At 44.7% G+C, this 12,831-nt stretch overlaps 1 protein-coding gene across 5 annotated transcripts in view; it reads left to right on the plus strand.

Annotated features, from left to right (window-relative positions):
• The window catches only part of LOC117354005 (cAMP-specific 3',5'-cyclic phosphodiesterase 4D), a 1,294,824-nt gene that overhangs the window by 1,055,942 nt on the left and 226,051 nt on the right, over positions 1-12,831 (plus strand). For all 5 annotated transcript variants that reach the window (XM_033930716.1, XM_033930743.1, XM_033930726.1 and 2 more), the window contains one exon: positions 39-86. In XM_033930716.1, the coding sequence (XP_033786607.1) occupies positions 39-86 (48 nt within the window). The remainder of the gene's footprint in view (positions 1-38; positions 87-12,831) is intronic.

Below are 12,831 nucleotides of genomic sequence, written 5' to 3' on the forward strand. Positions count from 1 at the left end.
AATGTAATATTCTGTTGAAAACCCATTTTTTTTTTCAGAAGGCCTTTCGGGACTCTTTAGGAATGACAGCCTCCCGGGCTATCCAAGTGAGTTAACTTGATTTTATATATTTGTTTTAACATAGTATGAATGTACTCTCTTTGAAGTGTTCTAATTCTTTTCTATTTGAATTATGGCATTCTTTTTTTATTTTGGTTTTTTATTATTGTATTTTGTATAATGCTTTGGCCTGCTTGTCAGTAAAGGCGGTATATAAAGTTTAAATAAACATGAACATAAACTTATCTAGAGGGTGAAGCCCCCCCCCCTGCTGCTTTGTGAAGGGAGGCTATTAACTCTGTAGCTGATTAGCAGAGACATCTTAATGAACTGATTTACCAGTTTCTTTGCCCACAGGCACAATTTAGGGGGAAAACAAATCTTATTTATTTATTTACTTACTTACTACATTTATAAACTACCTACCATATCTTAGTAAGTCAATTTCTAGAGGAGCTACTTCTGGGAGGAGATTCTAAACCTCCTCCCTCCCCTAAAATTTCACTGGAGAAAATGTTGGAATCAAGGCTAGTGTTAGGGAAGGGCAAACAGGGCAACTGCTCTGGGCCCCACAACTCTGGGGTACCCTTGTGAGCAGGCATTCCCCCTTTTTTTAGCACTGCCCTCACCTTCTCCATCTCAGTGACCTTTGCAGCGATTCTGAAGCAGTGCCTGTGACCCGACCTAGTTATTAAACTTCCTGTTTCCTCTTGGATGGAGGCATAGCATTATATGCTAAGGTGGAAGAACCTATGGGGCCTGGAAACAGAGGAGATGTGGAGAGATGATGGGCAATGATATGGAGGGAGAGAAAAGGAGACTATTTGGACGTGGGGTGGTGTGGAGGGAGGGAGAAAGAGATACTTGAAGAGAGGATAGTTGGGAAGAGAAAGGAAGAGACTGGATCTGGGAGAGGGAGGAAAAGATATAGGATGGGAGGATAGGGTAGTTGGGAAGAGAAAGGTGGCCAGAGAAGGAGGGAGGGAGCGAGATGGAATGGGAGGATAGTTGGATGAGAAAGAAGTTGGGCCTAGAGATGAAAAGAAAGGGAGAATAGTTAGGTCTGGGGGTGAAAGGGAAGAACAATAGAAAAGAGAGGTAGACATGTTGGATCATTGGGGAGGGGGGAGAGAAAGGAGGAGAAATGGACTCATGGGAGGGCAGGAGGGAAGAGAGGTGGGATAAGAAGATGCTAGGGGATGGAGAGAAAGGGACAGGGAGATATAGTTTGACGAGAGTGGAGAGAAGGGAAGATTCTGGAAATGGTGGAGCTATGTGGAAGAGGTCAAAAGAGGGATGACAAGAAGATGAGTGCGATAACAGTGAGAGATAGGTGAGTACAGTGGTAGAAATATATTAATGGGGAGTAGATAGAAGGAAGCAGGAGGCTGGGAAAGGAGTGAGATGAGAAATGGGAGAATTAGATTATGAGAAAGGAAGATGGAAAGTTGGTATGTAGCTGAAAAGTAAAAAGAAGGGTGAAATTTGATGGAGTGAAAGAAAAGAAAAGAAAAAAAAAGTGGGAGGAACTAAAATGGAAAGGTCAATATATCAAACAGGTGTAGTCAGGGAATGAATCAAGAGAGGAGAAAGGAATATGGACAGCAACCACTAGAAAGAGAATTATCAGAAGACACACAGGAAAGCAGAAGTGATAAAATGAGACCAACATGACGGAAAAATAAAATGTCCAGATAACAAAGGTAGAAAAAGTGTTTTATTTTAAATTTATTAACCGGAACATGTTAGATTTGGGATATGTTTATCACAGATCTTTGTACTGTGTTCAGTGGTTTAGCAGACAACCATAGGGGAGGAGGAAGACGGAGGGTGGTCTGTGGCCCTGAACCCAAAATGAATGAGCACCAAATTTTCTCCCTGCCTCTTGCCCAAATGCAAAGTATAAATACCTAAGCTGATAGGGAATCCCAAAGCCCTGTCAGCTGAAGACCTCTTCCTCAAGTCCATTAGCCAGAACTCTCTAAGCTCTGCAGTTGGTGGCACTTCAGGGACACTGCTGATAGCTGCAGAGCTTGGAGATATCTGGCTGGTAGACCAGAGGAGGTGGTCTTCAACTGGCAAGGCTTAAGGATCCCCAGCAGCAAGGGAGAGGGCTAATTTTAGGAGATCCTGGGCACAGGACTCCTTTGTGTTCAGTACAAAAAATGCATATCTGTTTTTATTCCTCTTGCTGAGTTTAATTGGGGGGGGAAGGTCCCACTTCTGTATTTTGTAAAGGTTTAAAAGAAAAAGATGACACCTGGCCCTACCCTGTTCTGCCCCTAGCCCCACCCTCACATGAACCTCATGTCTCCTTCCCCAAGCTCGGAGCTGCATCTGTAGGACCTCCGCGCATCATGTCTACATCTGTGCATGTGCAGAGGCTTTCCAGGCGCAGCACCAAGATCGAGGCCTTCCAAAACCCGGATAAACTGCCAAGTTGTGGAAATCCCTCTGGACACCCAGACAGTCCTCTAAAAAGAGGAGCCCCTCTCTCTCCTTCCAACATTCTCTCCTGCTGTTTCTGTCTCTCCCCTCCCATCCCCCCTACTCCATGCTCATTTCTCTAGCACTCTCTCCTTTCCATAATGCTTCTCCCACCATGCTGTTTCTCCAGCCTCCTCCATGCTGTTTCTTCCTTCTCTCCCTCCCTCCATGCTGTTTCTCCAGCCCTCCCTCCCTCTATGCTTTCTTCAGCCCTCCCCTAATAACATGGAATGCTGTTACTCTTTGGGGTTTGGCCAGGTATTAGTGACCTGGATTTGCCACCGTGAGAACGGGCTACTGGGCATAATGGACCATTGATCTGACCCAGTAAGGCTATTCTTATGTTCTTATGCTCTCCCTGTCTCCATGGTGTTTCTCCAGCCCTCCCTACCTCCCTTCCTTCATGCTGTTTCTCCAGCCTCCTCCCCCCCTCTTTCCTTCCAGCCATGCTATTTCTCCAGCCCTCTCTCCCTCCCTCCATTCTGTTTCTCCAGCCCTCCATCCCTTCCTTCATGCTGTTTCTCCAGCCCCCTCTCTCCCTTCCTTCAAGCCATTTCTCCAGCCCCCTCCCCTCCCTCCCTTCCTTCATGCCATTTCTCCAGTCCCCTCCCTTTCTTTATGCTGTTTCTCCAGCCCCCTTCCCTTCTCTGCCGCTGTTCTCTAGTTCCCAACTCCCCCACCTACCTCTTCACGGGGCCGGCTGCTGTAAATGAATGTTCGGGCAGCCAGCAGTATCAACGAGGTAAGTCTGCCTCCACCGCCTGCCCTAGAAGCCACCTCTCTGCAAGTCCTGCCTATGCGAGAACAGAAAGTTGCTGCAGAGAGGCGGCTTCTGGGGCAGGCGGTGGAGGCAGGCTTACCTCATTTGTTTAGCAGCTGCCACTAATCATGTAAGCCCTTTGATGTATTGGCCCTATTACTGTGGTATAGTGGTTAGAGCTACAGCCTCAGTACTCTGAGGTTGTGGGCTCAAACCCTGCACTGCTCCTTGTGACCCTGTGCAAGTCACTTAAGCTTCCTCTGTCCCAGGTATATTAGATAGACTGTGAGTCCACCGAAATAGATGGGGAAAATGCATGAAGTACCTGTATGTAAACTGCTTTGAATGTGGTTGCAGCATACAAGTCCCAAGCCCTTTTCCTATTATTATTAAGATGCTTTGCTGAACTGGCAGGATGATGATGATTTCAAGGCAAAAAGTGATGAGGAAAACAACAAATTGTTAGCTATCTTTAGTTGGTAGCTATCAGGTGATGCTTTTCTCAAAAGGTTGTCACTGAAGTCAAGATGGTGAAACCCTATAATTACATCTTTCCCTCTACCTCCTTTCCTTCCCCACAGAAAAAAATTGCAGTCTTAGTTTTACAAGAAGTAGACACCTTCATTCTACTTTTTTGTTTTGTGGGAGTAAGCAGTGTGTCTACTGGTATGAAACGTACTGAAACTCGAAATTCTGTGGCCAGTCAGCCTGTGACTTTGTAGTTTTTCCTTAAGGCTTTTTTGGACAAGGTCCTGTGCTACGTGAAAGAAGGGAACCAGCTATATGTCAGTTTGGCTTCTGCCTCTAGTTATGCAGGTCACAAGGCATTTCCCCAAACCAAATCAAAGAGCTGGCTGTAAGTCTAGTTTGGAGTGGATATAATCCAACGATGACTTAATGCTAACATCATCAAGTATTTCATCAGAATGTGCTCGAGTTCTGGAGCAAAGCTGTTTCAAGGGAAACTTTTCCTGGTTTACATTCACGATTCCTTAAGTCAAAAGCTGAAGTTATTTTGTTAGTTTATCTGCCCTTCTCCCCCCCCCCCCCCAAAAAAAAAAACCTCATTCCCTTTTTATTTCTCACTCCCCCCCCCCTTTCTACTGTACAGTATCCTCTTTTTTAAACATTTGACTATAATGAAACTATCATTTCCAGTACTCACATGTTTTCCCATTATGTGCTGATCAACCATTTATGGATTTGAATTGTATCAATACTGATCAGAAAAATATGATATAGTATTTTGTATAGCAAAAAAAGAGGTATGGAGGGAAAATATACAGTACTTCCCCAAAATTCGCGGGGGTTCCATTCCAGGAGCACCCGTGAATTTTGATCGAAGGCAGGAGAGGGCTGCAGGGGCAGTGGCGAGGGCTAAAAAAACCCAACAATATTTAGGCTGGCAGGCGGTTTGGCTGTGCAGAAGGCTGACGGGAGGGGGGGGGAGAGAGGAGGAGGAATCGGCTTTGCAGAAGACTGATTCATGGACTCGGTCATTCCCTGTATTTTCTGACCGGAAGGGGCAGTCAGAAAATACTGCAAATGATTGAGTCGACAATTCGTGAACTGCAAATTCGCGAGGGTCTACTGTACTAGTAAACAAACCACTCCATTTACACCAATGCCAGAAAAAGTATTTTAAGGCGAAAGAAAAGCCTCAGACAAGGAGAGGTGTTCCCACTCTCTTTCACCCAAGCATCACTGGCAAAAAACTTTTGCATATAACTTATTACTGGCAAGTGGGAGCCTGAAAATAGTTAAAACTAGCTAGTTAGGAAAGAGCCAGGCCGACAATCGTTTCGTGGCTTTTAAGCCAGTGCATCAGGGCCGTGATGCCAACGCTCCAGACTATCGATTCGCAGAGTCAAACTCCTGTTTGCTACCAGTATTTTTTATGCCTAGGTTTTGAAAAGTGCTGTGTTAATGGGGATAATGTGGTGCAGTGGTTAAAGCTACAGCCTCAGCTCCCTGAGGTGATGCGTTCAAACCCATGCTACTTGTTGTCATCCTGGGCAAGTCACTTAATCCCCCATTGCTGCAGGTACATTAGATAGATTGTGAAACAGGAAAAAAATTCTTGAGTACCTGAATAAATTCATATAAACAGTTCTGAGCTCCCTTGGGAGAACGGTATAGAAAACTGAATAAATAAAGAAATATCTGTACTGAGAAAAGACCATTGATAGGCTATGAGCTAGATTTATTAACGTGCATTGACACACATTATTTAACCATTTTATGCCGCAGGGCCTATTTGCTAGTAAAGCATCTTAATAGTGATATTACATTTTAGTATTCTAAGCATGAATGTGTGAATATTTATGTACCGGTATTTCTCTTTTGCTCAAACTATTTAGTGGTAGCTCCAGGGGAGTTACATGTAAGTACTCTATGTATTTCCTATCCCTCTGGTAAAGGCGGGTTCAGTGATTTGCTCAAGGTCACAATGGGATAAAAACCAGACACCCCCTGATCAAACCAAGTGCTCTAACTACTATGCCACTCTTTCATTCTACTTTAGGGGTAAATATTTGACTGGCGGTAATTAGTGGATTTTTTTTTTTAGCCACTGGTGGAATTATCTCCAGATATTCAATGCTGGGCCATGTCTGGACACCAGCCTAGAATATCCAGGCATATGCAGTCAGATACCACATAAATGTGTGAACCTCATAAAGGGCCCCTTTATTTATTATTTATTTATTTATTCAATTTTCTATACTGTTCTTCCAAGGGAGCTCAGAATGGTTTATATGAATTTATTCAGGTACTCAAGCATTTTTCCTTATCTGTCACAGTGGGCTTACAATCTGTCTAATATACTTGGGGCAATGGGTCACAAGGCGCAACATGGGTACTGAGGCTGTAGCTTTAACCACTGCGCCACACTTGCCCCTATCTCTGAGCCCTTTTACAAAGCTGCAGTAGCGATGCTGCCACGGTAAATGCACCGAAGGCCATTCAAGTCCTGTGGGCACTGATGCATTTACCGTGACAGCATCGTTACCGCAGCTTTGTAAAAGGGACAAGAGATAGGACTGCATTTTATACAGTCCCGCTTATGCAGTTACATTATGTGTACATCTTTTTAAAGATGCCTATACTCTCTAATCTCAGCTCTCTCAAATAATTCTCTTATATCTCTCCTAAGTAATTTAGAAAATCAAAATGCTTCTTTTGAAGCATGCCCTACCCTAATGTATTTCCCCTTCCCCACATGCCTTCCTGTTATTTTTATTTTTATCTAGATGTATTTACTAACTTACCTTCCCTCACCTCCCCCTCATGTCGTGTACGTCAGTTTGATTCTACCCCCGTACTTTTTAAACTTTTCCAAAACCCAGCAGTTTTCATTCCCAAAAATCTGGTAACCCTAACTAGTGCTGCCCGATTCAGGAAAAAAAATTTCGATGCAGCCTATTGAATCGATTTTTCGATTCGATTTTCCTGCCCAATTGGGTGTTTTTTCAAACATACTGGTGGTAGCCTCTTCACCCTTTTTATAGCCTCTTCACCCACTTTGCCCTCTCCTACCCATACTGGCACTGTGGTGTAAACAAAATAAACAAAAAAAGCTGTTAAATCCTAGCTCACATTCATGGTCTAATACCACCTCTGGCAGGATACACATTTCGAATCTGACATATTTTAATCACAAAATAGAAAATAAAATTATTTTTTCTATCTTATGTTGTCTGGTCATTATTCAAATCATTTTGGTCCCAGGCTCTGGTTGTCTTCTAATAACTTACTTGCCAGGGTCTCCTGCCCTTTTGTTGTTTTCTTCTTTCTCGGTGCTAACCATCCATCTTTCATCTCTGTCCCCCCTTCCATTTCACTTCCCTCCCCGGAGGTCTGACATCTTTCCTTTTTTTCATCTCCATCACCAGATCCACCTTTTTTCAACTACCCTTTCATCCAGTATCTCTCCCTCCTTCCCCACCACCCCAGGGTTCACCATCTCTCCCTTTTTTTTCCCAACTACCCTCCTATCCAGTATCTCTATTCCCCCCCTCTCCTCACCATCCCTTGTGTTTAACTTCTCTCCTTTTCTGTTCCTTCCCTCCCTAAATCCCATTGTCCACCATCTTTCTCCCTCTCCTCTGTTTTTAGACCCATTATTTCCTCCCCCCCCAAAGTCCGGCATATGCACGTCTCTTTGAATCCCCCATTCCCTCCCTACCTCCGTGTACTTCTACACCAGGGACCCCCTCCCTGGAAGGTCTTTCCCCCCTGAAGGCCTGCACCCCAACCCTGAAGGCCTGCCTGTCCCCCCTGAAGGCCTGTGCCACCACCCCTGAAGGCCTGTCCCCCCCCTTTGAAGGCCTGCCCCCCAAAGGCCTGCTCTAATTCTCCCATTTCTCATCTCACCCGGAAGGACTGCGTGTTCCCTCTAGCCTCCCACACATCCATTTACCTAATATCAGCAGCCTGCAGAGAAGATCGCCTGTGCTAGCGATCTTTGCAAGCTGCCATAGGTCTTCAGAGCTGTTTCCTCTGCCGCGGTTCCACCCCTCCTTTGACATCAGAGGCAGGATCACGGCAGAGGAAACACCTCCGAAGACCTATGGCAGCTTGCAAAGATCGCTAGCACCGGCGATCTTCTCTGCAAGCTGCAGATACTAGGTAAATGGATGCACGGGAGGCCAGGGGGGAAGCCGGACACCAGCGAAAGGTCAGGGGGGAAGCTGGACACCAGCACTTCCTGACTAACCCTCCACCCTCGCCCCCTAAAGCAGGAGAGGCAGCAGCCGGCCAGCAAGAGGCAGCGCTGCCGCTCTTGCTTTAGGGGGCGAGTGGGGAGGGTCAGTCACCGAATCGGGAGGCCAAATTTTTACAACAACGAATCGATTCGAACCGATTCACCCGAAGTGAATCGGTGAATCGATTCGAATCATGAATCGGGCAGTACTAACCCTAACCCAAGGGCCATCCATTATGAGCTAGCAGGTTCAGGCAAGAGCACTCTCCCTCTTCCCTTGCCTGGCCTGGCTCTGGGTTCAAAATGGCAGCCACAGATCTGTAACAGTATTGCCATGAGACTACCAGCAGCTACACCCCCTCTATCAACAATTAGCTATCTGCTTAAAGACTGAACACAGCTTCAAACATCCATGTGTCACTATGGCCTGAATTCTATAAACGGGGCCTTAAGTTAGGCACTTAGCTTAAGTTGAAAATGCCGTTACAAAGTGAAAAAAAAACTTTTAAAAAGAAAAATGTAGGCACCAGAATCATGCCTACAGAGTCACTTTATGACACCTAATACCACTGTAGGCATGGCTAGCGCCAGAAATGGCATTAGGTGTCATAAAGCACCTCTGTAGGCATGATTCAAGTGAAACGTAGGCGTCAGAAATGTAGGCCTTGAAAAACCTGGCCTACATTTCTGGTGCCTACTTTACATGTTGCTTCGATTCTACAACCGGCGCTGGTATACGATTGGCACGTGACCAGCGCCAGTTGCAGAATTCGGCCCCATGAGTCTGCATCGATTTGGCAGCACATAACAGCCAAGTTGCAACACGGCTGCAGTTAATGCCACCTATGGAATTGACATGAAAAGTTTTGCATTATCTGTGGTGATAATAGTTAACACATGGTACCATATTTGTTAAGTGTAAGCTGTAATTCTCTACTGTTTGCCTGCCCATTCCTGCCCCATTCTACATTTGTCAGTTAATACAGTAGATATGGAGCTGATGCCTTAACTGCTTTATGGACTTTAGTAAAACTGCTCCCCAAATTTTGAGGTTTATACAGGAGGTGAACAGTCGTAGCTGGAGATGAAGCAGTAAGCTTTGTTTCAGGGTTGGTATTTAACAATTCTTTTGGCAGCGGGTTGATTTGTTTATGGAGCCTGTGTTTTAGAGAAGCTTAACAGCTTACTGGTTAAAATATTATTTAAATACCAAAACATCTCAATGCATACTTACTGTAAAACAAGCGAGCATAAATAAGTGATAATTGTTTTAACCATACCAATTATAAGAAGTTATATTGCATCATTTTGCAAGACTGCTCATAATCACTATGGCATAAAAAATGCTTCTTGCACATCAGTCTGAGACGTACAAGGAAACTCTGAGAAATGTTTGTCAATGCAATTAAAACAGCTCAATGAATATTTTCTGGAGCATTATATAACATTCTAAACCAGAGCAATGTACATTGAGTCCCTGTCCCAGAGAGCTAGATAATATACTACCTGGCCCTTGTCAACTTTTTTTGGATTTTATTTTCTCTTATTGTCGTGTGGTTTTACTTTTGGCCATAGGCAGAAATAAGTGAAGTCCTTTAGATCAGTGTTTCTCAACTTGGTCTTGGAGTATCTCCTTGCCAGTCAGGTTCTCGGGATATCTACAATGAATATGCATAAACTTGATTTACATACACTGCCCCCATTATTTGCAAATTTACTTTAGGCGTATTCATTTTGCTACTGAGTTGAGAAACACTGCCTTAGATCACAGTGCCTCCAGATCAATTACTCTATGAAAAATGCAGAGCAAAATAATAAAATACAATGCAATAATAATAACACTTAAGGGCCCTTTTACTACGCTATGCTAAAAAGTGGCCAGCGTTATCCCAGGTACGGGTCTTTTCTACACACTGAGACTACTTTGGGTGTGGCAGTAAAATGGCCACATTCAAGTGGCGTAGTGAAGGTAATTTGTGTCCCTCCCCCACCCTCTTCTCTGCCACCTCCTGCTGCATGCGCGCCTCCTTCCCTCCCCCCGTCGTACCTTTTTAATTTTCCAGGCGAGAGAAACAGCACGAACTTGCTGCCCATGTCATGTGGCTATCCCTCTGATGTCACTTCCTAGGCGTGGGGCCCAGAAGTGACGTCAGAGAGAGGCGACACTGACACAGGCAGCAAGTTCGTAATGCTGCTCACGCAGGAAAAATTAAAGAGGTACGAGGGAAGGGGTGCACAAGTATGGCAGGGGGTTTGGGAAGGAGACTACAAATCATTCAAAGCACAGCAATAAAACTAATATATAAAGCTAAGAAATTTGACCATGTTACACCCCTATTAATAAAATCACACTGGCTACCAATTAAACATAGAATCACATACAAAATTCTACTGCTTACATTTAAAACAAAATCCTCACACCCCAATTTTCATTGACAGACTCCTCATTCCCTCCTGTTCATCTGGAATCTTCCACTCCAGTAATCAACGTCTCCTAAATACCCTATCACTAAGCCATATGTTCTATGACTCCATCAGAAAAAAAAGATCTTTTCTGTTACAGCACCAACCCTCTGGAATTCATTACCCCTGCACCTATGTGAAGAGATCCATACTGACAGATTCAAAACAAACTTGAAAACATTCTTATTTAAGGACACCTGTAATATATAACTCCACTCCACAGACTGATACGAATGAAGGAAGAGCATTCCCCCACCCCCACCCCTAATGTACTGACCATTTTTGTACTTCTATCCTATTACACATTGTATTTTGCCCCCCCTGCTTGTTTCCATAAGTCTTGTAATTGTTCTGGCTCAATTACGTCTCCCCTAAATTTTAGAAATTTTGTAATATGATCATGTCAACCACTTAGACAATTTTTTTCAGCGGCATATCGAATTTTAAATAAAACTTGGACACTTGGGGGGTGGAGAGGATGGGTGCCTGCATCCTTTACAAAGACCATGCCCAGTGCGGACTGCACCCCCCTTATTATGCCATTTATGGCCCCATTTTGCTTTATTCCCAATAATGGCCATGCAAACCTTTCCCCACTAGCACCTATATTCTAGGCAGTAAGGGCTCATTCATTAATCCTGTGCTAACCAATGAGGGTGCAGTGATGTTAACCAATTAGCACAGTACATACCTACTCTCTGCTCCCCAAACATACCCCAGATCTTAAAAATAAAATCTATTTTTTTAGCATGTGGGAAGTATACACCAATCCCAAAACTACAGCGAGATGCTTGAGCATGCCACAATGGTAGTGATTTTTAACCTGTGGTAAAAATATGTTACTGCTTACTAGTGCTGCTCGATTCATGATTCGAATCGATTCACCGATTCGAATCAATTAAATTTTAAGAAAAATAAGCCTCCCGATTCAATGGCCGAACCTTCCCCCCATGCCTACCTAAAGCAGCACTGCCTCTTGATGGCCGTCCACTGCTGCTCCTGCTTGAGGGGGGAGGGTCAATCGGAAAAGCCTGAATGTTTCCCCAGCTTCCTCGCTCTTACCGACTTAAGCTAATACAGCAGGCTGGAGGATCGCTGGTGCTATAGCGATCCCTGCAGCTGCTCATCGTCCTCAGCAGCACGTTCTGTCTGCTATGGTCCCACTCCTCGTCTGACATCAGGGTCAGGATTGTGGCAGAGGAAATGTGCTGCTGAGGATGACGGCAGCTGCAGGGATCGCTATAGCACTAGCGATCCTACAGGCTGCTGTATTAGCTTAAGGTAAATGTGGGGAAGCTGGGGGGAGCAGGCCTTGGCGGCGGGGGAGCAGGTCTGTGCAGAGGGAGGAGGAGAAAGAATGCCTTCGCGGCAGGAGGCAGGCCTGTGCAGAGGGAAGAGGAGGAAGGAGTAAGAGAGGGGAGGAGAGATGCCAAACCTGGGGTGAAGGGAAGAAAGAAACCTAACCAAAAAGAGGGGGAGGAAAGCAGAGGAGCTGAACTAATGGGGAGGGAGAGAGAAATGCAAGACCACAAGGGGAAGGGTACAAGAGGGACAGATACTGGTGGGCAGGGTGCAGGATGGCAGGAGAGATTGTAGGAGAAAGCCTGTACCTGGGAAGGGGATATCGGAGGTACGGAAGAGAGAAAAAAGAAGCTGGATATGGGGAGAGATAATATGATGGGTATGGAGGGAGCATAGGAACAGGGACACAAGGGGGACAGTACTGGAAAGGAGAATAGGGACAGGGACATAGAAGAGAGATGCTTGATGAAAGGGTAGTTGAGAAAAGGAGAGATTGTGGATCTGTGGATGGTGGGGTTCATTGCTGCAGCTGCGAGGGGATGGAGATGAAGAAAAGGAAAGATGCCAGACCTCCGCGAGAGGAAAGGGAAACAGAAGGGGAGGACAGAGATGGAAGATGGAGGTTAAGCACGGAGAAAGAAGGAGAGCCTTATCAGAAGCCAACCAGACCAACATGGGACCAACATGATTTGAAAAATGACCAGCCAACAAAAGGTAGGAAAAATAATTTTATTTTCTATTTTGTGAGTACAATATGTCATATTTGAAATGTGTATCCTTCCAGAGCTGGTGTTAGACCGCGAACGTAAGCTAGGATTTAACAGAGAAAGGAAAAGTATTTTTTGTTTGTTTATTTTGTTTACACCACAGGACCAGTGTGGGTAGGAGAGGGCAAAGGTGTTGAAAAGGCTCTAAAATAAACCCACCAGGATTTTTGGAAAATCTGCCCAATTGGGCAGGAAAATCAAATGTAATCAAAAAATTGATTCAATAGGCTGAATCGAATCGAAAATTTTTTTTTCCTGAATTGGGCAGCACTACTGCTTACCACAGCTTAGTAAAAGGACCCTTTACA

Source organism: Geotrypetes seraphini, chromosome 1, assembly GCF_902459505.1.
Source record: "Geotrypetes seraphini chromosome 1, aGeoSer1.1, whole genome shotgun sequence".
NCBI classification, from domain to species: domain Eukaryota; kingdom Metazoa; phylum Chordata; class Amphibia; order Gymnophiona; family Dermophiidae; genus Geotrypetes; species Geotrypetes seraphini.